Here is a 27,007-nt window from a genome sequence, read left to right as displayed (position 1 = left end):
CCTGCTCCATGATTTTTCCAGGGACTGAGGTGAGGCTGACTGGCCTGTAGTTTCCAGTATCCTCCTCCTTCCCTTTTTTAAAGATGGGCACTACATTAGCCTTTTTCCAGTCATCCGGGACTTCCCCCTATCACCATGAGTTTTCAAAGATAATGGCCAATGGCTCTGCAATCACATCCGCCAACTCCTTTAGGACTCTCGGATGCAGCACATCCGGCCCCATGGACTTGTGCATGTCCAGCTTTTCTAAATAGTCCCGAACCACTTCTTTCTTCACAGAGGGCTGGTCACGTCCTCCCCATGCTGTGCTGCCCAGTGCAGCAGTCTGGGAGCTGACCTTGTTTGTGAAGACAGAGGCAAAAAAAGCCTTGAGTGCATTTGCTTTTTCCACATCACTAGGTTGCCTCCCTCATTCAGTAAGGGGCCCACGCTTTCCTTGACTTTCTTCTTGTTGCTAACATACCTGAAGAAACCCTTCTTGTTACTCTTAACATCTCTTGCTAGCTGCAACTCCCGGTGTGATTTGACCTTCCTGATTTCACTCCTGCATGCCCGAGCAATATTTTTATACTGCTTGCTGGTCATTTGTCCAATCTTCCACTTCTTGTAAGCCTCTTTTTTATGTTTAAGATCAGCAAGGATTTCACTGTTAAGCCAAGCTGTTCGCCTGCCATATTTACTATTATTTCTACACGTCGGGATGGTTTGTCCCCGTAACCTCAATAAGGATTCTTTAAAATACGGCCAGCTCTCCTGGACTCCTTTCCCCCTCATATTATTCTCCCAGGGGATCCTGCCCATCAGTTCCCTGAGGTTGTCAAAGTCTGCTTTTCTGAAGTCCAGGGTCCGTATTCTGCTGCTCTCCTTTCTTCCCTGTGTCAGGATCCTGAGCTCGACCATCTCATGGTCACTGCCTCCCAGGTTCCCATCCACTTTTGCTTCCCCTACTAATTCTTCCCGGTTTGTGAGCAGCAGGTCAAGAAGAGCTCTGCCCCTAGTTGATTCCTCCAGCACTTGTACTAGGAAATTGTCCCCTACGCTTTCCAAAAACTTCCTGGATTGTCTGTGCACTGCTGTATTGCTTTCCCAGCAGATATCAGGGTGATTGAAGTCTCCCATAAGAACCAGGGCCTGTGATCTAGTAACTTCCGTTAGTTGCTGGAAGAAAGCCTCGTCCACCTCATCCCTGTGGTTATAGCAGACTCCCACCATGACATCACCCTTGTTGCTCACACACGCTTCTAAACTTAATCCAGACACTCAGGTTTTTCTGCAGTTTCATACTTGAGCTCTGAGCAGTCATACTGCTCTCTTACATACAATGCAACTCCCTCACCTTTTCAGCCCTGCCTGTCCTTCCTGAACAGTTTATATCCATCCATGACAGTACTCCAGTCATGTGAGTTATCCCACCAAGTCTCTGTTATTCCAATCACATCATAATTCCTTGACTGTGCCAGGACTTCCAGTTCTCCCTGCTTGTTTCCCAGGCTTCTGGTCGGGGCGGCAGATAGATGACTCAGTCTCCCTGAGGAGAGAGTCCCCGACCACCACCACCCACCTCCTTCTCTTGGGAGCGGTGGTCGTGGAACCCCCATCCCTAGGACAGTGTATCTCATGCCTTCCAATCAGCGGAGTCTCCTTCTGTTCCCTTCCCTCAGATGTATCATCTAGTCCACTCTTCGCAGTAGTACCTGTGGAGAGAACATGGAAACGGTTGCTTACCTGTATCTGCGTTGCTGGTACATGGATGCTCCCCTTTCTTCTTCTGGAGGTCACATGCTGCCAAATTTCTTCACCGTCCTCCTGTCCCCACAATGCAGCCTGCTCTGAATCTTCAGAACGTTGTGTCCATAGAAGAATATCCTGACGTCTGTCCAGGAAATCTTCAGTTTCTCTTATGCAACACAGGGTTGATACTTGTTTCTTCAGACCTTGAACCTTCTCTTCCAATATGGAGACCAGCTTGCACTTAGTACAGACAAAGTCACTTCTGTCCTCTGGAAGAAAGACAAACATGCCACATCCAGTGCAGGTCACAACAGCTGAACGCTCCCCATCCATATTACCTTCCTTCTACGAGCTTCCTCAGGACTTGCAGTAACTACTTAGAGAAGCCGGCAAGATGTAAGCCTCAGTGGGCTCTCCCCGGGCGAACTCCCAGGCAAACTCCCTCTGTTAGTCTCTCTGTTGTTCGCCGCTCCGCTGGTTCGCAGCTGACTGGCTTTTTATAAGTCAGGCCCACTCAAGGCTCACTTGGAACGTGATGTGACTGTACGCTTCCCAGCTTATGGCTGCCCCTGCTGCTTAGCCAAAGTCCTTAGCCTAAGAACAAGCCCTCAGACTATCTTAATGAGAGAAGGCCCATACACAGGCAGACTGTAATTTTGATTCTTTGTTTTTATACCCCCTGTAACTAGCTAAGTGATAAAAATACACCTCAGTTCTTAAAGTATAGGCTTATACTTACAAGTATACTTACAGGCAGGACTGAATAATAGTGGGTTCTACTCCTTCCCTCATTCTGTGTCTGTCTTGTCTATTTAGATTGTAAATTTTTCAGGGCATGGACCATCTACTATTCTGTGTTCGTACTTTGCCTAGCACAATGGGGACCCACTTTTAGTTGGTCCTTAGGCACTAAGGTAATGAATATTGTCACGGAGTCCCTGGGTGATGCTCTGGAACTGCTCCCTATGAAGCCAATCAGGACTCTGGTGAAGTCTCCTCTCTGTGAGCAGACTGTCTTCAGGGCAAGAAGCTCACACAGCTTCCACCTTCTTGTGTCTGACCTCGGAGCATTCAGCATCCTCTGCCCCTCCGTGTGCTTCCCACAGCGAGTCTGCCCAGGCGGGGTCCTGGGGAAGCCAGAGGGTCCTGCACCCCAACTTCGCAGTCAGACATGACTCTTAGCCACCTGTAAAACAGAGGTTTATTAGATGTCAGGAACACGGTCTAAAACAGAGCTTGTAGGTACAGAGAACAGGACCCCTCAGCCGGGTCCATTTTGGGGGGCAGTGAGCCAAACAACCATGTCTGCACTTCATTCCTCATCCCCAGCCAGCCCAAACTGACTCACCCTCCAGCCCCTCCTCCTCTGGGATTTGTCCCTTTCCCGGGACAGGGGGTCACCTGATTCCTTTATTCTCCAACCCTTTAGCTATCACCTTGCAGAGGGGGAAGGGCCCAGACCATCGATTGATAGGAGACAGAGTGTCGGCCATTTATGTACACTGGCCCCTTGCTCTGCAACAATTACACTGCCTTATCCCACCACCTAGAGACTTACAAAATGCATAGGGGAAACTGAGGCACCCCTACAGTATTCAGAGGAAACATTAAGAACGGTCCCACTTTGTCACAAATATAATTTATAATAATAATGCATCTGATGAAGTGAGCTGTAGCTCACAAAAGCTTATGCTCAAATAAATTTGAGTCTCTAAGGTGCCACAACTCCTCCTTTTCTTTTTGCGGATACAGACTAACACGGCTGCTACTCTGAAACTTATAATAATAAATCTGCCACTTTGAGTCAAGGCAGCTGGTCTTGGGATGTTACTGCTTAAAAATAAGCTGGGGTTAAAACCATGGAATATTCCTTGTGACAAGTATCCCACAAATTCCACTGACCTCCCTTGTTTTCTTTGCCTGGAGTAGGGTTTCCAGTTTCCAAACCTGATGTGATCTCGCAGCTGGAACGAGGGGAAGAGCCGTGGGTCCCAGGCCCCCACTGCTCTGAGAAAGAAGTGCTCCCAAGAGCTGCCTGCACAGGTAGGGAATTGGTTAAACCAACTCAAAAACTGTCTGTGAATACAGGAAACATTTGGGATGCCCTACAAACACCTTGTGAGCTCTCCAAGTTCAGGAGTGTTCCCTGAAGATGTGGAATCATTAGGCAGATGTCACTCATGGCTTCCCACCTATCCTGACTGACAACTGGCAGCAGGTCCCTCCCCGATCTCGCTTTCCCCTGAGTGTTCTGGTGAGATGCTGACCAAAACTGATCCCTTCCTCTCTCCTCTGGGGAGAGGTTTGGGGAAAATCAGCTCCTTATAGGTTTGATCTCTCCTGCACATATTTTGGTTTGTTCATGCCTTTCTCTATTCCTGTCTCTGAGATTTCCTTTCTCTCCGGCACAGAGAGTGACCTATGTCTGGATTCTTCCCATCTCCCATCAGGTGATGGGATAGTGAGTGAGAATGAGGAGGAGAAACCCCAGCAGGAAGATGCTGAGCCACTAGAATCCCATGGAATGTTATCAGGAAGATCCAAAGGGAATGTTTCCGGGAGTTGTGCACTCGCAGAAAAAGCAAAAGCCTTTGAGACTCAGCAGATGCCAGAGGAAAACTTCAGTAGACACTCAGACCTTATTACATGCGACAGAATCAATTTGGAAGAGACATCCTACACATGCCATGAGTGTGGGAAAAGCTTCAGTGGGAGCTCAGACCTTTTCACACATCAGATAATCCACAGAAGAGAGAGACCCTACATGTGTTCTGACTGCGGGAAAAGCTTCAGTCAGAGCTATACCCTAATCAGACATTGGAGAACCCACACTGGAGAGAAACCCTACACGTGCCCTGAGTGTGGGAAAAGCTTCAATCAGAGCTCAAACCTTATCAGACATCAGAAAATCCACACAGGTGAGAAACCTTATGAATGCTCTGAATGTGGGAAATGCTTCATTCATACTTCAGCCCTCATCTCACATCAGAAAATCCACACAGGAGAGATGCCCTATGCCTGCTCTGAGTGTGGGAGAAGCTTCAATCAGAGCTCTGACTTGATCACGCATCGTAGGATCCACACAGGCGAGAGGCCCTACATGTGCTCTGTGTGCAGGAAAAGCTTCAATCAGAGTTCAATCCTTCTTAGACATCATAAAATCCACATGAGAGAGAACTATAATAAATGCCTTGACTAGGGCTGGCCAAAGATTTTTCTTAAAAAAAAAAAAAATCATATTTGCTAATTCCCACAGAGTGATCTTTGCACCATCTTCACCGTGGTCTCTCAGCTCCCCCAGAGGAGTTGCCTGCTTCTGCCTTTGCAGCTCACCCTTCTTTGGGGTCAGTCCTGTGATCTTTTCTATCAACTCCTTTCTTTTTGAGTTGAAGGAGTGTGTGTCCCTCCAGCCAGGAATCTTCATCAGCTCCAAGTGGGGGAGAGAGGTTTGATCCCAACAAGCTACACTGAGGCAAAAACTACCCGTGCCCTCCATCCACTAGGACTGTACATAGCGTTGGCAGCTCAAGTTAGTGATCTTGGTGTAAAAAGACAATTATTGTTGTAGAGCAGATACAGCCCAGGTGCAGTGGTTGGCATTAGCTTTCCCCTTGGCCTGACCTGAACTCCATCACTTTTCCTCGTCTAAACAAACCCTGAGCATCCCAGTTATACTGTTCCCCCACTTCAACGCAATTGTTAGTCATCAGGTTCCCCCTTTGGGAACAAATTGTTTCATTCGCAGTTGCTCTGATGTTGCTTCAGGTTGTGCTGGAGAGCAGATATTTTTACCACCATTTTCCTCACTTAAAATATATTGAACTATAACAAAGGGTAGGAACAGGGCAAGGATAGAGAAAAATGTCATCTCACCCTCTGTAACAGCAGAAGAAGATAGGATAAGTCAGAGGGATTCCCTTATTCCCCATCACCATCCCAATCCCCCTGTTGTTCAGTTGGTTAGGTCAATATTTTTTCTAAAGGGCTGGGAAGAGGATTCCCTGGTAAATGACTTGGAACTAAGCAAAATACCCATGCATCTGGCTCCCAAAGCAGTTGTGACCCAGGCCCTGCAGGAGATGGCTCCTGAAGATAGCTCCTTCCTAATCAGGTACATGTTGCCTGTTGTTTGGGAAATGCAATCCCTAGCTAGGTAGGAATGAGAAAAATGGACATTTCTGTTCAGCTCACCCCTGGGAGATGCTGAAAATGTGTAGAAAATGAAATCCATGTTGAATGTGATAGAGCTGCAGAAAGATACCTATTGTTAATAGCTACCTGACTTTTGGTGTCTTACAGGGATTCTAAGACACACCTGAATTTAGTCCCTAATTTAAACCTGTGCCACCAGATTAAAGAAATAAATGTGCACTTTGGGGGGAGTTTTACCTCACTATCGCTACTGGTATGTTATACTGTTGGTGAAGGATTCTACATCAGAGAAGTGTAAAATAAATCTTTGACCTTACTTGGAGTAGACAAGAACTCAGATAGAAATTGCAGGTACGAGTGGTTGATTTTCACCCCAGTGATGGACGCTATGGTGACCTGTGGCCCAGGTAAACTGTTTTTAGAACGCTGCTCCCTAGTTAAGTGGCATTGATCACACTCCTAAAGGATGCCGTGATTAAACTGGGAACAACTGTCTTTTTCACCTGATTCCTTCAGAGCCGTTCCATGCCTATGGGTCCCAATTTGGCTTCCTTGTTGGACAAGAAGCACTTCCATGCTGAGAAAATGATGGTAGCCAATGAGGGAGAATATCAGATTCCAAGTTCAGACTGCAGGATACATGAACGCTGAGTCCTGACTCTGTGGTTTGGTCTCCTAGTTTTGCTCTTGAGTCTAACACATTTGTATCACTTCTCCACCTCCTGCTACTGTGGAATATTAGAAAGTGTGAAAATAGAGCACAGGTGATTTTTCTCATGATGCAACCTTCCCACGTAGTGAGAGACCCCTTCCACCCACACTTCTGGGAGACAACCCTGGGAGACATGAACTCACAGAAATGGAAGGCTCCTAGGTTATTGTAGAATGTGACTTCACACAAAGCTCACTGGGTAGAAATGGGAATTAAGAGAAAACCGCCCAAAAGGTTTATATTTTGTAATCTTTGAATAAGTTGTTACCTACGACAATGAAATTAAACATGAAGTTAGTGTAATTAGTGTAAACTTTTCAGTGTTACAATATGATTCACATTTTCTTCTCATTCTCTCCCTGCCCACTCCTACTGTATTGGAAATGGTGGCTAATCCTGAAATTAAAACCTCACTCCAAAGGAATCAGAGTGGGGGAATATGTGAGAGAAATAGCATGTATGAGGATAGAGACCCAGTCTGGACTGTAATTATTTCTATTTCAAATGGAATACATTTTGATAAATTTTAAAATAAATCTGCTGTTAAGAGGAAAATTACTTGAAACAAGATGTGTAACCTTTTACCCATCCCCTACAGTGCTGATGTGTTTTTGTTTGTTTGTTTGTCTCTCCTCCGGTGGTTGATTTTTTAATAAAAGAATGGTTTTGGTTTGAAAGCTATCTTCGTTCCATTAACTGAAAGCAAACAGAACCCTGCAAAGCAATAGGCGATTTTCTTAAACCGTCACAGTGCATCGTCTCCATAAATCACAATCCCCCCCACCATTACAAGCACTGCACTCCTGTGCATAGCAAAAAATATTCGTGGCTTTCAGCTTCAAATTGCTGCTTCAAGGTATCCCTGATCCTTATGGCCCTGCGCTCCGCCCCTCTAATAGCCCTGGTCTCTGGCTCTTCAAATTCACCCTCCAGGTGCTGAGCCTCAGTGGTCCAGCCCTGAGTGAAGCTTTCACCCTTCCCTTCACAAATAAATGGCCAAAAGCACACTCAACAATCATTCTGCACTTGCTCAACCTGTTGTAGAACCGCTCCTTGCTGCTGTCAAGGTGCCCCACGTATGGCTTCATAAGCCACGGCATTAAGGGGTAGACAGGGTCTCTTAGAATCACAGTGGACATTTTGATTTCCCTACGGTGATCTTCTGCTCCAGGAAGAAAGTCTCTGCTTCCAGCTTCCTGAACAGGCCAGTGTTCCGAAAGATGAATGTGTCATGCACCTTACCGGGTCAGCCTGCATTAATGGCTGTGAAATGCCCACGGTGATCCACAAATGCCTGGAGAACCATAGAGAAGTACCCCTTCTGGTAAATGTACTCCGTGACTAGGTGGTCCGGTGCCAGAATTGGAATAGGTGTGTCATCTATCCCCCTCCGCAGTTAGGGAAGCCCATTTGTGTGAAGCCATCCACAATGTCGCGCACGTTGCCCAGAGTCACAGTCTTTTGGAGCAGGATGCAATTAATAGCCCTGCACACTTTTGTCAACACATGTCCAACGGTCGACTTTCCCACCTCAAACTGATCAGCAACCGATTGGTAGCAGTCGGAGAGCAATTGCCACGCACTTCTCCAATAACAGGGCAGCTCTCATTCGCGTGTCCTTGTGCTGCAGGGTTGGGGTGAGCTCCTCACAGAGTCCCATGAATGTGGCTTTCCCCATCCAAAAGCAGCCACTGCTCGTCATCCCAGATTTGCATGATGATGTGATCCCACCAGTCAGTGCTTGTTTCCTGAGCCCAAAAGCGGCGTTCCACTGTGGTCAGCACCTCTGTGAATGCCACAAGCAGTCTCGTGTCACAGCTAGTACGTGGGGTGAGATCAATGTCGAACTCCTCTTGCCTTTGTAGTTGAAGGAGTAACTCCACTGCCACTCGTGATGTGTCAGTAGGAGGGAGCAGCATATTGGTCAACGGCGCGGGATCCATTCCTGCTGCCCGAAGAGGCAGAGCGCGCAGTACACCAACCATTGAAAGATGGCGCCAAATGCGGACAGAAGCACAGGGATTGCTGGGATGTGAAGCAAGGCATCACAGGGCATTGGGACAGGTCCTGGGATGCCCCGTGACCCCCTCCACCTTCCCACAACTCTTAGCGGCAGAAGAGGAAGAGATGCTCAGTGGGACAGCTGCCCAGAGTGCACCGCTCCGAATACCGCAGCAAGTGCCGCAAGTGTGAACACACTATTGTGCAGGCAGCTGACAGTGTGAACACACAACAGCAGTTTCCCTTCAGCGCTCTCTGAGCAGCACTGTGACTCCTGGTGCTGTAACTCTGCCAGTGTAGACAGAGCCTCAGAGAGACAGGCTGCCAGGATCCCAGGACTGATCCCCTCTGGGGAATGAAGCACAATGGCGACAGGCTATGCAGCCTTCACTCGTCTCCTGCACCTGTAAACCCTGCTAGCCCAACGTGCTGGACCATCTATGCCAGCACCTGGTTCCTCAACTGCAGGTACAGTTCCTGCTCCAGGGGAATCCAAAGGCCGAGAGGTGCAGAGATCCAACCCCTTATAACCTTAGAAAGGTTTTGTTCCTTTTTCTATTTTTTGTCTGTTTCTTTTTATGAACTTGGAGACCTCTCAGCCTTCTATTAGATTGGGGTGTAACCGTGCGGCTCAGTGGAGGTGAGTGTGTGAACACCTCTGAAATCTACAAAGGGAAGATGTTAGGAAGAATAGTTCCCCAAATCTTAATAGCCTGAAAACTCTGCCCTATGAAATGACTGAATGCATGCTCCTCATCCCTTCTGACCCCCCCCCCAGCCCCTGTCCCAGCCCAGAGCCTGCACCCAGCACCCAAATTACATCCCAGAGCCTGCACCCAGCACCCCTTCCTACACCCACACCACTTGCCCCAGCCCAGAGCCTTCACCCAAACTCTGTCCCAAAACCAATACCCCTCACCTTCTCCTGCACCCCCACCCCCTGCCCCAGTCTGGAGCCTGCACCCAGCACCCAAACTCTATCCCAGAGCTTGCACCCTCACCCCCTTCCCCCACACTTCCTCCAGCCCCCAAACACCCTCCCAGAGACTGCACCCCCAGCACAGACTGCACCCACACTCCCTCTTAGTCTGCACCCCTCGCCCCGTCCTGTATCCCCACCCCCTGTCCCAGCCCAGAGCCTGCACCCAGCACCCAAACTCCATCCCAGAGCCTGCACCCCAGACCCCCTCCCCCACTCAAACTCCCTCCCAGAGCCCACCCTCTCACCCCTTCTGCACCCAAACTCCCTCCCAGTGCCTGCACCCCAATCCCCTGCCCCAGCCCAGGGCCTGCACCCCAGACCACCTCCCCCCACCCAAATTTCCTCCCAGAGCCTTAGACAGTGGGGGGGTGGAGTTTGCGGGGGGCAAGCTCTGGGCGTTCTAGGCACCACCAAAATTTCTACAAACCTGCTGCCCCTGTTGTTTATTACTTATATGTTTATAACTTAGATAAGCTATTACCAGCAGGAGAGTGGGGTGGGAGGAGGTATTTTTTCATGCTTTGTGTGTAAATAAAAAGATCTTCTACACTTTCCACAGTATGCATCCAATGAAGTGAGCTGTAGCTCATGAAAGCTTATGCTCAAATAAATTGGTTAGTCTCTAAGGAGCCACAAGTCCTCCTTTTCTTTTTGCGAATACAGACTAACACGGCTGCTACTCTGAAACCTTCATATAAATGACACCCAGAAATTGCTGATATCTATATCAGCTGTCAATTTCCGTGTATAAGCAGACATCCATAGAAACATCAATATTTGGCCTTATAGGAGCTATGAGGCTTCCCTCTACAGCAAATAAAGGAGAAATGTTGTCATGTTTTACATACATTGTCACCTTACAGATGACTTACAAGTTTCTCACTGTCCTGAGTTCCACGGGACATGGGGAAGCTCTAGGAGATGCCTCCCCTTGGGATCATGTATTACATGGATCCAAAGGCTGGGGGAAGCCAGACCCAACCTGCAGCCAGGAATACCAATTCCTAGAAGCTCCCTCCTATAGAGAACTCAACTGAAGGGTCGTGAAGAAGCTGGATGTGAGGTAATTTTGGCTGAGTGCTTAATGCGATGGATCAGAAATTCATTGGGGGTGTCCCCACACAGGTGGAAACGCTGCTGACTAGGAAACTTTCTGTCTCTTTTGTTTTTAGTGGCCAAACAAACATCCCCTCTCTCTCTCTCTCTCTCTCACACACACACACACTTTTCAAGAAAACCCTTGCAAGAAGTCAAAAGTGCTTGCTGGATCTCACTGCTCGGCTTGATCGAATCCAAACACAAGCTAAACTTGTCGGGCGTAGGTCAGGGCTGGCGGGGAGTCGGGGGTGGGACGGTTTCAATTACACAGACCGGCACTGTGTGGGGACAGTTCCAAGGTATTTCTCAGGAGATATACAGGTTGTTTACCACAGCACAGAGCACCCCCCAGTGCAATTACCAGCCCCTGCTCCAGGCTAGACCCCCCAGCCCCGGAGCATTGGGAGGGCAGGCAGCATGGCCCCAGCCTCCTCTGCCCCAGAGGGTCGGGGAGGAAGACAGGGGCACTGCCCCAGCCTGAGCCGCAGTGCCGCATGCCGTGCGGGCGGGAAGGGGGGAGCCTGGGGGTGGGCAGGGCCAGGCCTGCCTGTTTAGGGAGGCACAGCCTCCCCCAGCCCATGGTACCTGCTTCCCATCCAGACAGATCAGAACCAGTGACCAATGCTGCATTTACAATGGTGCCATGGTGCCAGGCCCACATTCAGAAGGTATCATGGCACCGGGACTGGGGCCCTCGCCCCCCGCCCCCACTCCTCCTGTGCTCCACCCTGAGGCCCTGTCCCAGCTCGCTCCTCTCTTCCCCCTCCTCGCCTCTCTGCCTTGCCCCTCTTCCCACTCTTTGATTCTCTCAGCCCCCTCCTGACACCTGCTGCTCACTCCTCTCTGCCCTCTCCCCCGCACCTGTCCACTGCTCATTCCTCTCCGCCCCCCCCTCCACATGCAAGCAGTTGGGGGTGCGTAAAGACACCGAGAGAGGGCAGGGCTTCGGGGTGGAACATGAGAGCAGGGCCTTGGGGCAGAGCAGACGGAGCTGGGGTAGGGTTGCCAACTTCGTCATATTTAAAAACCGGCCGTTCCAGCAGGAGTGCCAGAACCTCCCCTGCCCCACCTCTTCCCCCCAAGGCTCTGCCCCCCATTCACTCCTCTCCCGCCCCTTCTCCCCATCACTTGCTGATTTTCCCCTCCCACCTCTCATGCTCGAGCCAGGAGGGTCTTGTCTGTGGAGCTCGGGCTGGCAGCTGCATCCGCCTGAAGCAGGTAGGAGGCGGCCCTGGCCGAGTAGGGGCTGGTGCAGGTGATGACCCAGCACCTCCCTGCTTCTTCCGCCCACAGTAACCAGACTTTGGGTGTTGATCTGACTGAACACTGCCAGATCCCATTTTTGACCAGACTTTCTGGCTGAAAACCAGGCACCTGGACACCCTAAGGGGTGAGAGGGTCATGGTCCGGGCACCGGAGCCCACAAAAGGTTAATCCAGTCCTGCCGGTGACATAAATGAGAGGGTCTCCCCTAGGATCAGAGGATCAGACAGGGGATAAGGAGGAATTGCTTGTCCTGTCCTCCCCTCTCCACAGGATCACTGCAGAACGATCAAGCTTTGGGAGCTAATATTCTTCCTCCCGCTCTCCAGGTGCCGATGCTGATCCATTGGGGTTTAACAGAGTCACACGTGGCGTGACTGGGGCGATGGCCCCATGAAGGGGGTTAGCTCTCTCTCCTGCCTGAAGTGAGGCCATAGCAGCTCCCACAAGGGGCCTACATCCCCCTTACTGAGCCAGGAATTATCTCTAGGTGTTTCATGCCTCAGGTCTCCCTCTGCACCCAGAGGTGTCAGAAATCTCCCAATCCAGGTCAGTGACAGAAGGCAGGGGGTCACCCCCGATCTAAGCATAGCAGAGCATTTCCCTGGGGAGCTGAGTATGACCTGGCTCCGGAGGGGCAGCGAGCTGGTGCTGCTGTCACTGTGCAGGAAACAAACGGACTCCAAACTCCATGGGATTAAAATCTCATTTGGGGGCAGAGGAGGAGAGGACCGATTTATGATTTTTGAACGGATTGAGTCGGTGAAACTACATCCAAACCCTAATCCTCACCCCAGCAGATAAATGTCTCTGTGCCCTCGACCTTCTGCCGGCTGGGATCAGGGGCATCCTCACTGGGGGATGAAGAGCAGCCTGTAATCCCCCCTAACCCCATTACTGGGATCAGGGAGCTCCTTGATGGGGAATAGGGAGGGTGCAGCTTGTATCTCACGCAGCCCTAATGCTGGGGTGAGGAGCCTGGTGGAGAGGGATGGTGCCCAGCTGCTGTGTGAACTGCTCCATGGACACCCCATTTACCACCCATTTCTCCAATAATCCACCTAATAACCCTCTTTGCCCCAAATCCCCCTTGGCTTCCATAATCCCCCTCACAGCTCTATTTTCCCTGACTCTCTGTGCCCCCATACCCCTCCTCCCATACCCTCGATATGCCCCCAAATGTCCTCACACCCACAGAGTATCGGCCATGCTCTGTACCCAGGCAGCCTGTCCGCATTCACACCTGCCTTCTAGGGGTCTCTGTGGGAATCACTCACCCGTATCCCACCAGGGGCTTTTCCTGCAGCCACATCCTCCTAGGCAGCGATGAGGGGGACAGCAGCACCTCCCCCAGGGCCACCAACAGTGGTTGGGCCCTGCCTCCCTCTGGAGACACACAAGTTGGAAGAGAAGGCAGCCAGTGAGTTCCCCACCTTCCTGGGGGCGGTGAAATTGGGCTTCAGCTCTGGGATGGCCAGTGGCCAGCTCCAGCCATGGGGCTTCAGGCTCTTTTCCAAGGCTGTGCAGTGGTGGGCTCTGGCCCAGAGCTCACCCTACAACTCCCAGGGCCTCTGCTGCCTCCCCCAGGGCCCCATCGCCCCTGGCCTCTGCTGCCTCCATATCCACCTCCCCCATCCAGGACTTAATTTGTCCCCGGGCTTGCCAGGGCTGAATAAATTTGCTGCTGTTAAAAGTGATATTTGTCTGTTTCTTAATATCACTTTTCATGGCAGATTTAATAGCTATCAAGTCTTTAAAAAACAACAACAACAAAAGCAAAAGAAACAACAAGAGAAAAGACAAGAACATGCAAAGCACCCTTAGTTTTGTTTCTATTCTATTTACGTCCAGTAAAGAATCGCAACAACTGTACATCATTTTTATTATGCCAAAAAAGAAAAAATCCCACATAAATAAATTACAATGATTTGGACATGACTATCTGCATATTTATTTTTCCTAAAGTTAATTAAGTATTTTGGGGGAGATTGTCAGTGCCATCAAGAGTTGGTGACCACTCATATTAACAGTCCTTCCCCCACCTGATTGGCTTAGATATCAAGTGAGTAAACAGGAAGTGGCCTGCTGGGTAAATTACCCCCAATGGTTAATGCCTACACAGCATCAGAATTACACACAGAGCATGTCTAGTAACTGCTGCCCCCTGCTTCCATAGGCACCAACTTTCCCCAGCGCCAGTGAGTGCTCGTGCCCTCCCACGCCTGGCCCCACCCCGCCCCACCTCTTCCCTGCCCCACTTCCAACCCCTTCCCCAAAGTCCCCTCCCAACTCCACCCCCAACCAGCCCTATTGGACCCCCCCAAATCCCTGCCCTGGCCCTGCCACCCCCCCGAGCATGCCACGTTCCCCCACCTCCTCGCTCCCTCTCAGTGCTTGCCACATGAAACAGCTGTTTTGCGGCGGCAAGCGCTGGGAGCCAGGGGGAAAAAGAGGGCACACGGTGTTAGGATATAAATATTCAGGCCTGTCTGTAAAGGCCTATACTCTTAAGAATTTAGGTATATTTTTATCACTTGGCTAGTTAGAGGTATAAAAGAAAGAATCAAAATCACGATCTGCCAGTGTAAGGGCCTTCTCTTACTGTGACAGTCTGAGGCCCTGTTCTTAGGGCTAAGCAACAGAGGCAGCCATAAGCTGGGAAGCGACCGGTCACATCCTCACATTCCAAACTAGTCACATTGAAGTAAGGTGCTATTGGGCTGTTAGGAATACAATCCTGTCCTGATAATGCCTATGGCCTCCAGAGAAAGGGAAGTGTCTAGAAAATGTAAAAGGAAACTTAGTTTAATAGCATCCTGTCTGGCAAGAATTCACTTATCAATAGCTGGGATGTGAAATCCTCACTTCTGTATTGTTTTGTCATTATAGTTCTCACTTTGCTATTAGAAAAGGAGTACTTGTGGCACCTTAAAGACTAACCAATTCAAAGGAATTCCCATATCCAGCTTCTCATTCAAAGGTCATTTTTGCTATTAGAAAAGGAGTACTTGTGGCACCTTAAAGACTAACCAATTCAAAGGAATTCCCATATCCAGCTTCTCATTCAAAGGTCATTTTTCTCACCTTTGCCCTCATGAACTTAAGCTCAGTATTAGAGAGATCGAAATACTGGCCAATGGCATTTGCAAGTGATAAAATAGCAAGCGATGTCGGTCTCTCCTTCGCCATTGTAGATGAAAGATATGTTTTAATGAGCCTGAGCATCAAGGCGCAGGTGGGTCTGTCTATCTCCGTCCTCTACGCTAGTGGGCCCCAATTCCCTGGCAACCAGTAGGTGAAGCTGGGAGAACAGGGTGGGGTGGCAAGTGTCGGCAGGACTCTTGTTGCCGGAGTCTAGCTGCCCAACTTCCTCCCTGTGCCACTGGGCCCCAGTCGCCTTCAGCCAAGGAACTAAGGCAGGAATGGGGTGAGGAAGCAAGTCAAGCTGAGCAAGGCAGGCAAAAATTCAACTTGCCTTCGTGGGCCACTCCCAATGATGTTCTTTCTGTGTGCCATGGCTGACAAAAACATCCTGACAGAGAAACAGCAGGCCAAAAAGGTGCCCTGTAGGTACCAAAGTCGTTCAGCCAGGAGAGCATTAGACTGAAGATCTAGAGGTCCCTGGTTCAATCCCAGGCTTTGGCATGCTCTTTGGTCCCTTTGTGTGCAGGGGTGGGCTGTTTTCTGGAAGTGCAGCGGTGCCTTTACCTGCCACAAGTCCCTCATTTCAGGCTCCCCAGCGGGAAAAGACAGGGGAGACTTGTGCACCAAGTTGGCCAACCTGAGCTTTCATAGAATCATAGAATATCAGGGTTGGAAGGGACCTCAGGAGGTCATCTAGTCCAACCCCCTGCCCAGAGCAGGACCAATCCCCAATTAAATCATCCCAGCCAGGGCTTTGTCAAGCCTCACCTTAAAAACTTCTAATGAAGGAGATTCTACCACCTCCCTAGGAAACGCATTCCAGTGTTTCACCACCCTCCTAGTGAAAAACTTTTTCCTAATATCCAACCTAAACCTCCCCCACTGCAACTTGAGACCATTACTCCTTGTCCTGTCCTCTTCTACCACTGAGAATAGTCTAGAACCATCCTCTCTGGAACCACCTCTCAGGTAGTTGAAAGCAGCTATCAAATCCCCCCTCATTCTTCTCTTCTGCAGACTAAACAATCCCAGTTCCCTCAGCCTCTCCTCATAACTCATGTGTTCCAGACCCCTAATCATTTTTGTTGCCCTTCGCTGGACTCTCTCCAATTTATCCACATCCTTCTTGTAGTGTGGGGCCCAAAACTGGACACAGTACTCCAGATGAGGCCTCACCAATGTCGAGTAGAGGGGGACGATCACGTCCCTCGATCTGCTCGCTATGCCCCTACTTATACATCCCAAAATGCCATTGGCCTTCTTGGCAACAAGGGCACACTGTTGACTCATATCCAGCTTCTCGTCCACTGTCACCCCTAGGTCCTTTTCCGCAGAACTGCTGCCTAGCCATTCGGTCCCTAGTCTGTAGCTGTGCATTGGGTTCTTCCGTCCTAAGTGCAGGACCCTGCACTTATCCTTATTGAACCTCATCAGATTTCTTTTGGCCCAATCCTCCAATTTGTCTAGGTCCCTCTGTATCCTATCCCTGCCCTCCAGCGTATCTACCACTCCTCCCAGTTTAGTATCATCCGCAAATTTGCTGAGAGTGCAATCCACACTATCCTCCAGATCATTTATGAAGATATTGAACAAAACCGGCCCCAGGACCGACCCCTGGGGCACTCCACTTGACACCGGCTGCCAACTAGACATGGAGCCATTGATCACTACCTGTTGAGCCCGACAATCTAGCCAACTTTCTACCCACCTTATAATGCATTCATCCAGCCCATACTCCTTTCACTTGCTGACAAGAATACTGTGGGAGACCGTGTCAAAAGCTTTGCTGAAGTCAAGAAACAATACATCCACTGCTTTCCCTTCATCCACAGAACCAGTAATCTCATCATAGAAGGCGATTAGATTAGTCAGGCATGACCTTCCCTTGGTGAATCCATGCTGACTGTTCCTGATCACTTTCCTCTCATGCAAGTGCTTCAGGATTGATTCTTTGAGGACCTGCTCCATGATTTTTCCGGGGACTGAGGTGAGGCTGACTGGCCTGTAGTTCCCAGGATCCTCCTTCTTCCCTTTTTTAAAGATTGGCACTACATTAGCCTTTTTCCAGTTATCCGGGACTTCCCCCATTCGCCACGAGTTTTCAAAGATAATGGCCAATGGCTCTGCAATCACAGCCGCCAATTCCTTTACTCATCCAGCCCCATGGACTTGTGCATGTCCAGCTTTTCTAAATAGTCCCTAACCACCTCTTTCTCCACAGAGGGCTGGCCATCTATTCTCCATGTTGTGATGCCCAGCGCAGCAATCTGGGAGCTGACCTTGTTCGTGAAGACAGAGGCAAAAAAAGGGAGTCGAAGTCTGCTTTCCTGAAGTCCAGGGTCCGTATCCTGCTGCTTACCTTTCTTCCCTGTGTCAGGAAAGCTTTCTTTCTTCTCTTGCTCTTTCTCAGCAAGGGGAAGAAAAAGAAGCTCTCCTTTAAGCTGGAGTGACAAGGGCGACGTAAGGATGACTTCCTGAGTGCCGGCTCCAGTCCTTTGCTCTACCAGCTGACCTACTGAAGGACTGCCACCACTTTCTCCAGGTTTGCCCATTGGTGTGTGCCAGGACAAGGGCCAGCCAAGTGGATGGAATTTGAAAGGTGAGGTGGAGCCCTGCTACAAACCTTCTGTAGTGTAGTGGTTATCATGTTTTCCCAACACACAAGAGGCCCCAGGTTTGAGACCATGCAGGAACATGATGGCTTACTTTTCCCAGCTCCCTTTGCAGTCCAGCAAGGCATTCCTCCTTCTGCCACTCTTCTGTCCCTGGGATAAACCCAACCTGCATGACAGAGGGTGGTGAAATGAGCTGAGATAAGCGCCTAGCATCAACTGGGGAAAGCTGCAGGATCTAGGCTAGTCACCTTTTGGAGCCTTTTGACTTGGCCTCCTCTGCCCTTGGACGTTGGCCTACTGAGGCCGGCTCTTCCGGCTGGCCTCCTTTGCATGACTTGCCAAAGGAGGAAGTGAGGCAGGAATGGGGCGAAAGAGGAAAGTCATGCTGAGGAAGGCAGGACAGAAACTACGCACCTCAGTGCCGCTAAGTGGGGTTAGTAGAGCACCACCATTCATTCTGCCAAAGCCTGGGGAGGTGCAGTTGGCTGCTGGGAGGTAGAATCCTGTGCCTGCCTTTTGGCTTCCCAAGGATTTCTACTTGCAGCCCTGGGGAAGAAGCTGGGTTCTGGGTGGAAAGAAAATAAGCAATGGTTAGTCTGAGTGGGCTCCTTTCTGGCCAAGATGGTGTGCTGTGGTGGGCTTGGGAGTTGCCTGCGAGCCGTGGGTGGACTTGTTCCAGTGAGAACAGCTGCTTCTTTTTGGCCAACCTGGGGTCACCAGCGGCAGCTTGTCAGGGGGCAGGTGCTGGCTTGAGTGAATGGGATATAGGAAACCCCAGCCTGCCCTTCCAGACCAAGTCTACTGCTTGTCTCCTGCATTGTGACATCCAGATTTACATCTTCCTAGCGTGAGCTGCAGCACGTGTATTAAGGCTTCCTGGTTGGATCAGTCGTTTCCAAAGTAGCTCAGCTGGGAGTGCATGAGATGGATGATCTGAAGGTTTCTGGCTCGATGCCAGGCTTTAGCACACCCCTTCACCCTGGGCGTGTAGTGCTGGGCTTTTTTCTGGCTGTGCAGCTGTGCCTTGAACTCACGAGTTCTCCTAATTTCAGAGGCAAGACTTGCAGAGGGCGCTATGTGGGGTCATGAGCCCCCCCTGGGTTAGCATCCCTGCTACATCATGTGGTGCGGCCAGGCTCCCTCCCTGCAGAGCAGCTGCTGGAGGGGGGCTGCCTTTGCTGCTTCCCCTCCCTGCATTGTTCACACCTGGGAGCGGCTGTTGATCATAAGGGGGTGGGGCTGAACCTTGAAATTGTGCCCCCCCACCTCTTTCGGCAGACACCAGTCGTCTGTGCCTGATTTCCAGCTCCTCAGCCAGAGGAAAAAATGGTATTCTGCACCTGAGTGGCCAGCCCTTACTTTCTTTCTCATGAAGGGGAGAAAAAAATAATCTCTTTTCAAACCCCCATCCTGCCGTTGACCGAGGTGTGACTTTCTAAATTCCTGCTACAATGGAGGATTCAGAGTTAGTGGGGCCCTGTGCACATAAAGTCCATGAAACATTCCCCTTTCATCCCAGCCCTGTTATGTCGCCAGTAGCTGCTGTCCCCTGGGAGCAGCAAAGGATGTTTCCCATTTTCCATGAGACCCCAACCAGGGACTAGTCAGCTTCAGGCTTCTCCTCTCTCCCTTCTTGGAATCAAGTTCACGATTTTACCATGAGTTAAAGCAGCCCAAACCCCCAGAGTCTGGATCAATGTCACAAGTGTCTCCATGGAAGACAATTTGTTAAATCCCAGATGAGTGGAGTGAAATCAGTTCTCAGCCTGAGTCCTTTACTCTTAATCCTGAGGATATTGTCCCACCGTGGGGCTATTTCCCGCCTCTCTTTCATACAGAAGCACAATTTTCTTTGCACAGATACAGGAACAGCAAGATCTTTCTCTGTCCCTCGTGCAGAGCAGGGTGTCAAATTCCATGGAATCTTCCTCTTCTGCGATGGAAACAGTGGACAAGTAGGGGGCCCTGGGCACCTCCAGCCTTAGCAGTGAGTTCACTCCAGGTGGAGGGGGAAAAGAACCCTGAAAATCTCAGGGCCTCAGAGAAGACCCAACCCCTGCTACCAGGATCACTGAGGTGCTGGAGATCTGCATGGGATAGGGACTGTCTGAATTGTCAAGGTGGGGAATGAATAACCATCTACAACTAGATCCACCTCATTAACCACCGACACAGGCTAATCTTACTGCAGATAGAAAGGAAACTGGGAGCGATTCTTTGCTGTTCAGCCATAGAAACAGCGACCCAATTACACCACAGGGAATGTGCTGGGGAAAGCTGGACTTTACAGGCAAGTGGAACTAGTAGATCCTAGAAACACCTGGAGCTCCCCACACCACTTCTGCCAGCAGGGTCAGGGGTTGAGCTGCTCACAGCGCCCTCCCCCTCTCCCCCATGACCTTCCAGCAGGGGATTGCAGCACCCTCCCCCCACCAATGCAGGGGAGAGGGCTGAGTGTATCTCTGCCCCTGAGTCCAGGGCAGGCACTCTCTCTGCCCCACACATAGAATCTGGCCCTGCTGCAAAGTGCCCCCTAAGAACCAGCAACCTCCAGGACAGCAGGTTTGGCCCTCAGAGCAGGGACTCTGTCCCTCATGCTGCTTTTAGGCTCCCAGACACTCTGGAAACAGGCGGGGGGGGGGGCTCTGAGTGTAACCCATAGCAGCTGTAGCCCATCTGGGGATGTAGCTCAGTGGTAGAGCGCATGCTTTGCATGTATGAGGCCCTGGGTTCAATCCCCAGCATCTCCAAGTTCTCTTTTCACCCGGCTGCTTTGCTCATGCCCATCAGGGATGTGGCCCACCAGTCTGCTTGCACGAGTTTCAATCCTGCTCCGTGAGGGGCAAATGCCAATTGCATGGAAGGTCTGGGGGGGTTTCTGCTTCGAAGTCACCTTGGTACTTTTAAGATTCCCACCTGCTGTGCTGTTTGGGTCAATGGTGGATGAGAAGGGAGAATCCTCCAGCACTGGAGGGGAAGGTCCCATCTGCCCAGACTGAGGGGCAAGGAAACGGAGGAGCAGTCAGTGCTCAGAGAGGAGAGAGGTCAGTGATTTACACCCACCAGGGGATGCTGTCCTTTTGAGGTGAGTGCAGCTGGCTTGGGATGGTGCTGACGATGGATAGAAAAAAGTCTGGAGTCAATGACAGATGAGACCATAGAAGGGGAAGGGGAAGGGCAGCTCCACAGAAGGTCCTGGGTGCTCAGATGCCCCAGATGCCCTGGCCTGTCCTAGAGAGAGAAAAGACACAGAAGTACTCAGCCCTCTTACAGTCATCCCATGGACACGAATCTGGTTGGGAGTGGGGTGAAGGTTCCCTCTGGACAAAGGGAGCTGAAATCCCCCAGTGTCCTGGAATTTAAGCAATGCAAGCTTCAAACCGTGCACGGGTGGGGGCTGAGGTGCATCAGCAGAAGGTTGGGTTGGACAGGGGCAGCAGGTTTGTATAATTGTTGGTGGTGCCCAGAATGAGATCAAGTCCTGCCCCCACCCCCCACACCTGCCTAAGGCTCTGGGAGAGAGTTTGGGTGCAGGGTCTGGGCTCATGCAGGGGGTTGGGGTGCAGGAGGAGGTGCGGAGGGCAGGCTCTTGGAGAGAGTTTGGGTGTGGGTGTGAGGTCTGGACTGGGGCAGGGGGTTGGTGGTGTGGGAGTGGGTGAGGGGTGCGGTGTTTACCTCAGGCATCTCCTGAAAGCAACCCCCACCCCCCTCTAGCATCAGCCCCTAAGCGGGAGGGCCGGGGGCGTCCCTGTGCACCGCTGCCCGCAGACTCCACCCCCGCAGCTCCCATTGCCACAGTTGGCAGAGTTGGCGCTCAGGGCAGGGGCATAGTGTGGAGACCCCCCTGCCTCAGGGGCCACAGGGACGTGCTAGCCACTTCCGGGAGTGGCATGTCTTAGCCCCCTTGTGTTGCCAGTGGTGATGGCGGGAGACCCGGGCCCTTTTAAATTGCCCGGGGGTGGCAGGCGGGACCAGGGAGGACACTCCCAAGGGCATAATGTTGCTTTGCACAACGATAAATCTTGGAACAGGATAGAAATGAAATGGCGGCAGAATCTAAGGAATGAAAAGCCTCTGGATTCTTGTGTGTGCATTGACTCCGAACGGGAGCTGTAATTTGACTCGTTTTGTGGCTGTGGCCAGTAAAATATCAGGACAAAGTCATCCCAGTGATTGTGACACTGGGTTTGAAGAGGCTTTGGTTTTATTAAAATGTAATTAGCATATTACACTTGTGTTTTTAAAAGTGGCTTCCCCAAGCAATCCCAAGTTCTTCTTCCCACAGCTGGCTGATGGTGGGCAGCAGGGTATCTCCCCGATCTGTGGGGGAATCTCTCTGGGCCCCACTGTTAGTTCTCCACCCTTTCTCCCCCTAACCACGCACCCCTCCTCTCCCCATTATCAATGTTTTAGAGTGACCCCTCCCTCCCTTTATGGGATACCGACTCTGACTGGGGCTCCTCTCTGCAGGGCCCCAATGGGGAAGGAAAGAGACTGGGGGGCGAGAAGACAGGCAGAAGGAGTCAAATGGGGCTAGACCAGAATAGAGGAGATTTTCTTCCTGTTAAAATGTACTGGAGTCTCCTCACTGAAAAGCCACGTCTTTAGTTAGGTTTGAACCATCCACCTTTCAATTACCAGGCAAAGATGTGAACCACAGAGACTGATAACGGCCTATTTTGCGTAAGAAGCACGTGCAGTGGGTGCAACTGGTTAGTGCAAAGGGGACTGCTGCTGGGGTTATGAATTCAAGCCTTACCTGGAACCCTGGTTTCTATTGCCCATGTAGCTTCCCCAACTTGCTTTGCCCAGTTCACAGGGGAAATACCAAACTAGGGTAATGCAAGTAAATTCTAAAATGTGCAAGTGCGTAGCTCGGGAACACCCATCCCATGCTGCCATCATTTCTGGTAGATTGTTCGCTGGTAGGGAGAATTGATTTATTTGCTGCTGAGAAAGCTGCCAGGACAGGTCTCTGGGCACCAGATCTCCCTGCTTCTTCCAGCACCCCCCTGGCTCCTTCCCTGCCCCAGTCACTGCTGAAGGAGGATCCTATATGCACTGAGCCCAAAGCTCTCTTGTGGCTTCTTAGTGCAGTTGGCAGTATGTCAGTCTCATAATCTGAAAGTCCTGAGTTCAAGCCTCAAAGAGGGCAACTGTTTTTCTAAAAGAAATCAGAGAAAAGAAAGTATAGGAGAGTGGTTTCTAGACGCCCTCCCATCCATCTAACACACTTTTCTATGGTTTCAGAGTAACAGCCGTGTTAGTCTGTATTCGCAAAAAGAAAAGGAGTACTTGTGGCACCTTAGAGACTAACCAATTTATTTGAGCATGAGCTTTCGTGAGCTACAGCTCACTTCATGGGATGCATCCAATGAAGTGAGCTGTAGCTCACGAAAGCTCATGCTCAAATAAATTGGTTAGTCTCTAAGGTGCCACAAGTACTCCTTTACTTTTCTATGGGTATGTCTACACAACCCGCTGGATCGGCGGGCAGCGATCGATCCAGTGGGGGGTCGATTTATCGCGTCTAGTCTAGACGCGGTAAATCGACCCCCGAGCTCTCAAGTCCTGTACTCCAGCTCGGCGAGAGCTGCGGGCAGAGTCGACAGGGGAGTGGCAGCAGCCGACTCACCACGGTAAAGACACCCTGGTAAGTCGATCTAAGTACGTCAACTTCAGCTACGTTATTCACCATCAGAGATCTTCCAATAAGCTTCTTTCACAGACTAGACTTATTTCTTGTCTTGGCCCTAATTTTTCCCCCTGGTATAGTCCTTGTTCCAGCTCAGGTGGTAGCTAGGGGATTTCTCATGACTCCAGCCCCCTTTGTTCTGTTCCACCCCCTTATATAACTTAGGCCCAAGGCAGGAAGCTTTTGTCTTTCTCCTGGGGAAAAGCCCCAGCACTATAAGGTGGGTAGAAAGCTGGCTAGATTGTCGGGCTCAACGGGTAGTGATCAATGGCTCCATGTCCAGTTGGCAGCCGGTATCAAGTGGAGTGCCCCAAGGGTCGGTCCTGGGGCCGGTTTTGTTCAATATCTTCATAAATGATCTGGAGGATGGTGTGGATTGCACTCTCAGCAAATTTGCGGATGATACTAAACTGGGAGGAGTGGTAGATACGCTGGAGGGGAGGGATAGGATACAGAAGGACCTAGACAAATTGGAGGATTGGGCCAAAAGAAATCTGATGAGGTTCAATAAGGATAAGTGCAGGGTCCTGCACTTTGGACGGAAGAACCCAATGCACAGCTACAGACTAGGGACCGAATGGCTAGGCAGCAGTTCTGCGGAAAAGGACCTAGGGGTGACAGTGGACGAGAAGCTGGATATGAGTCAGCAGTGTGCCCTTGTTGCCAAGAAGGCCAATGGCATTTTGGGATGTATAAGTAGGGGCATAGCGAGCAGATCGAGGGACGTGATCGTTCCCCTCTATTCGACATTGGTGAGGCCTCATCTGGAGTACTGTGTCCAGTTTTGGGCCCCACACTTCAAGAAGGATGTGGATAAATTGGAGAGAGTCCAGCGAAGGGCAACAAAAATGATTAGGGGACTGGAACACATGAGTTATGAGGAGAGGCTGAGGGAGCTGGGATTGTTTAGCCTGCAGAAGAGAAGAATGAGGGGGGATTTGATAGCTGCTTTCAACTACCTGAAAGGGGGTTCCAAAGAGGATGGCTCTAGACTGTTCTCAATGGTAGCAGATGACAGAACGAGGAGTAATGGTCTCAAGTTGCAGTGGAGGAGGTTTAGATTGGATATTAGGAAAAACTTTTTCACTAAGAGGGTGGTGAAACACTGGAATGCGTTACCTAGGGAGGTGGTAGAATCTCCTTCCTTAGAGGTTTTTAAGGTCAGGCTTGACAAAGCCCTGGCTGGGATGATTTAACTGGGAATTGGTCCTGCTTCGAGCGGGGGGTTGGACTAGATGACCTTCTGGGGTCCCTTCCAACCCTGATATTCTATGATTCTATGATTGTCCTGTGAGACCCCAAGCCTTCATTCTTCCAGGCCTGACTCACAGGAAGGCTTGCAAGTAGACAGAGCCATCTACAGTCAATTGTCCTGGTCAATGGGAGCCATCAAGATTCCAAACCACCATTAGTTGCCCACACTTTGCATAATTACAACAGTCCTCAGAGATATAGTTCATATTTCTAGTTTCAGATACAAGAATGATACATTCATACAAATAGGATGAAAACACACAGTAGATTATAAGCTTTGTAACGATACCTTACAAGAGACCTTTTGCATGAAGCATATTCTAATTACATTATATTCACATTCCTTAGCATACTTTCATAAAATCACATGGAGTGCAACGTCACAGCAAGGAAAGGGTTTCACTGCGGCACCTGGGAGCAGTTGAGTTTCATGTTCAGGTTTGGGTATGAATTTCTCCAGGTTTCTTGTAAGCACACAGGGACCTTAGTGGGTGCTCTCGATACAGGAATGGCCCGGATACGATAAAGTGATGGGGATTGCATTTTCCTTTTATTTTTGTATTTCCAATGACATTTCTGTTTGTGATTTCGTTTTGCTGTGTATAACTATATTTTCTCCTGGATTTGATATTTAACTAAAAAAGAATAAGGACTCAGGGCACAGGATGGAGGAGCAGCCTGGGGCTAGGACTGCTAAGAGAGCAAGAGTGACAGGTTTTCTGTATTGTTTCCAGCCCTCTTTCTCTTGACTAGTTTCTGTTCTGCACCATAGTTGCCTCTTTAGTACGTGATACTCACTAGTTCAGTTGGTAAAGCATCAGACTTTTAATCTGAGGGTCCAGGCTTCAAGTCCCAGGTCAAGCTGAGGACCACTTTCCCCCTGTGATGTCCCCCAAGAACTTCAGAAGCCATCTCTTGAGGACACTCCTAGGCTGCACTCTTTCCTTTTCAGGACTTGGCCTTTCCTGAGAAGGGCCCTTTACTGCCTGGGACTGAAGGGGCGACTTCCTCACATGCCCACTGGACTCGCAGTCTGGAGGAAGAAAGGCCCCTGGGTCTGCAGCAAACTGCTGCATGTTGATTCGTTGAGCAAATACAGAGCTGGCCAGAGAGGCATGTTCCCACAGGGTCCTCCTTGCCAGAAAAAATTGTCCCCATAGAATCTTCCCTGCCAGAAGTCAATAGAGTTTGAGGGGTCCCCTGCTGGTCCCATGTTTTAAGGGCCAGCACTCAGAGCTTTGAATCCTACAATCCAAGTTCAAGTCACCTTGGGGCCCTTTGGTTGCCAGCTAACCCTACTGGGGTTTCCAAAGCTTCATCTTGCTCTCTCAAATTACATGGGAGCCTGTTCTTTGCCCACTAGCTATTGTGACTTGAGCACAAGAGGAGATGTTTGATCCAGAAGGCTGGTCATGCCTGGAGTCCTGTAGATAGGGATGTGATCTGCATTTCCTCTCAGTCCTGAAGCTGGGCTGCAAGCCTGGCCTAGGAGGTAGCCCTATTGGTTGACCTACTGGCCCAAAGTCACTTGGGCAGCATTGGTGTTCCCCAGGAATGCTGAAGGGCTGGCCTAAGGGAGGGAGGCTTAATACTCCTCCCTATCAGTCAGGGCGGAAGAGGAGGGCTGCAAGAGTGGGCAGGCTGATGAGCTGGGCCTTCTAGCATTCGGTCGGGGACGAGGTGGGGAACACGAACTGGGAGAAGCAGTTGCTGGCCTGTGAGGAACGGGTCGGCCAATGGCATAAGTGGATCTTGTCATTAGCCTACAAGGTTGTCATGCTCAAGACCTATCTTTTGGCAGCGGGGAATTTCCTCAGCCATGTATTTCCTCCTGCTCCACGAGTGCTGCTGAGACCAAACACGATGGCCTTCCACTTCTTGTGGGCAATAGGATGTCCCTAGCTAGTCAGGAGAAGTGTGGCCTTTCTGCCGTATTAGAAGGGGGGTTCGGCCTGTTGGGCTTTGAAGCCTTTTATTGCTCTACTTTTTTGTTTTTCAGTTTTCAGTGGGTGGCTGAGCTGGAGGGCAGGGCAGGTCCGAGGGGAATGGCGAGGCAACCACAAAGAACGCAACTGACTCTTCGGATCTGGTTGTATTTTTTTCGAGCCCACTGGGTGCAGCACCGGCTATGGGGTGGTCGATGGTGGCAGAAGTGGGAGGCGATTAGGAGGGCCTCCCTCTCTCTCTAGTGTTCATCCACTCCCACCTTACCTCCTACGGGCTTTTCAGTGGGTGGCTAGGTGGAAGGTGCTTGCAGGATGGCTTCATCCACAACAGTGGCTGCCCTCACAGCAGCGGCAGCCACAGTGAGGTCCCCCTTCGGCTTGGTCCGAATGAAGGTCAATGTACCACTGGGTGAA

At 50.5% G+C, this 27,007-nt stretch overlaps 2 protein-coding genes and 1 non-coding gene across 3 annotated transcripts in view; 2 read left to right on the top strand and 1 right to left on the bottom strand.

The window, feature by feature from the left end:
- Positions 1-7,272, top strand: part of LOC140904247 (uncharacterized) — a 48,029-nt gene extending 40,757 nt beyond the window's left edge. The window contains exons 4-5 of the mRNA XM_073326725.1: positions 3,661-3,774; positions 4,143-7,272. Coding sequence (XP_073182826.1) covers positions 3,661-3,774; positions 4,143-4,930 — 902 coding nt within the window. The 3' untranslated portion in view covers positions 4,931-7,272. The remainder of the gene's footprint in view (positions 1-3,660; positions 3,775-4,142) is intronic.
- Positions 1-27,007, bottom strand: part of LOC140904149 (uncharacterized) — a 671,145-nt gene that overhangs the window by 571,502 nt on the left and 72,636 nt on the right. The window lies entirely within an intron of this gene.
- TRNAA-UGC (transfer RNA alanine (anticodon UGC)) lies at positions 20,377-20,448 on the top strand. The gene has a single exon. It is a non-coding gene; the product is annotated as a tRNA-Ala (tRNA).

The sequence above is a fragment of the Lepidochelys kempii genome, chromosome 28 (assembly GCF_965140265.1).
Source record: "Lepidochelys kempii isolate rLepKem1 chromosome 28, rLepKem1.hap2, whole genome shotgun sequence".
Lineage (NCBI taxonomy): Eukaryota > Metazoa > Chordata > Testudines > Cheloniidae > Lepidochelys > Lepidochelys kempii.
This window is presented reverse-complemented; position numbering and strand designations above follow the sequence as displayed.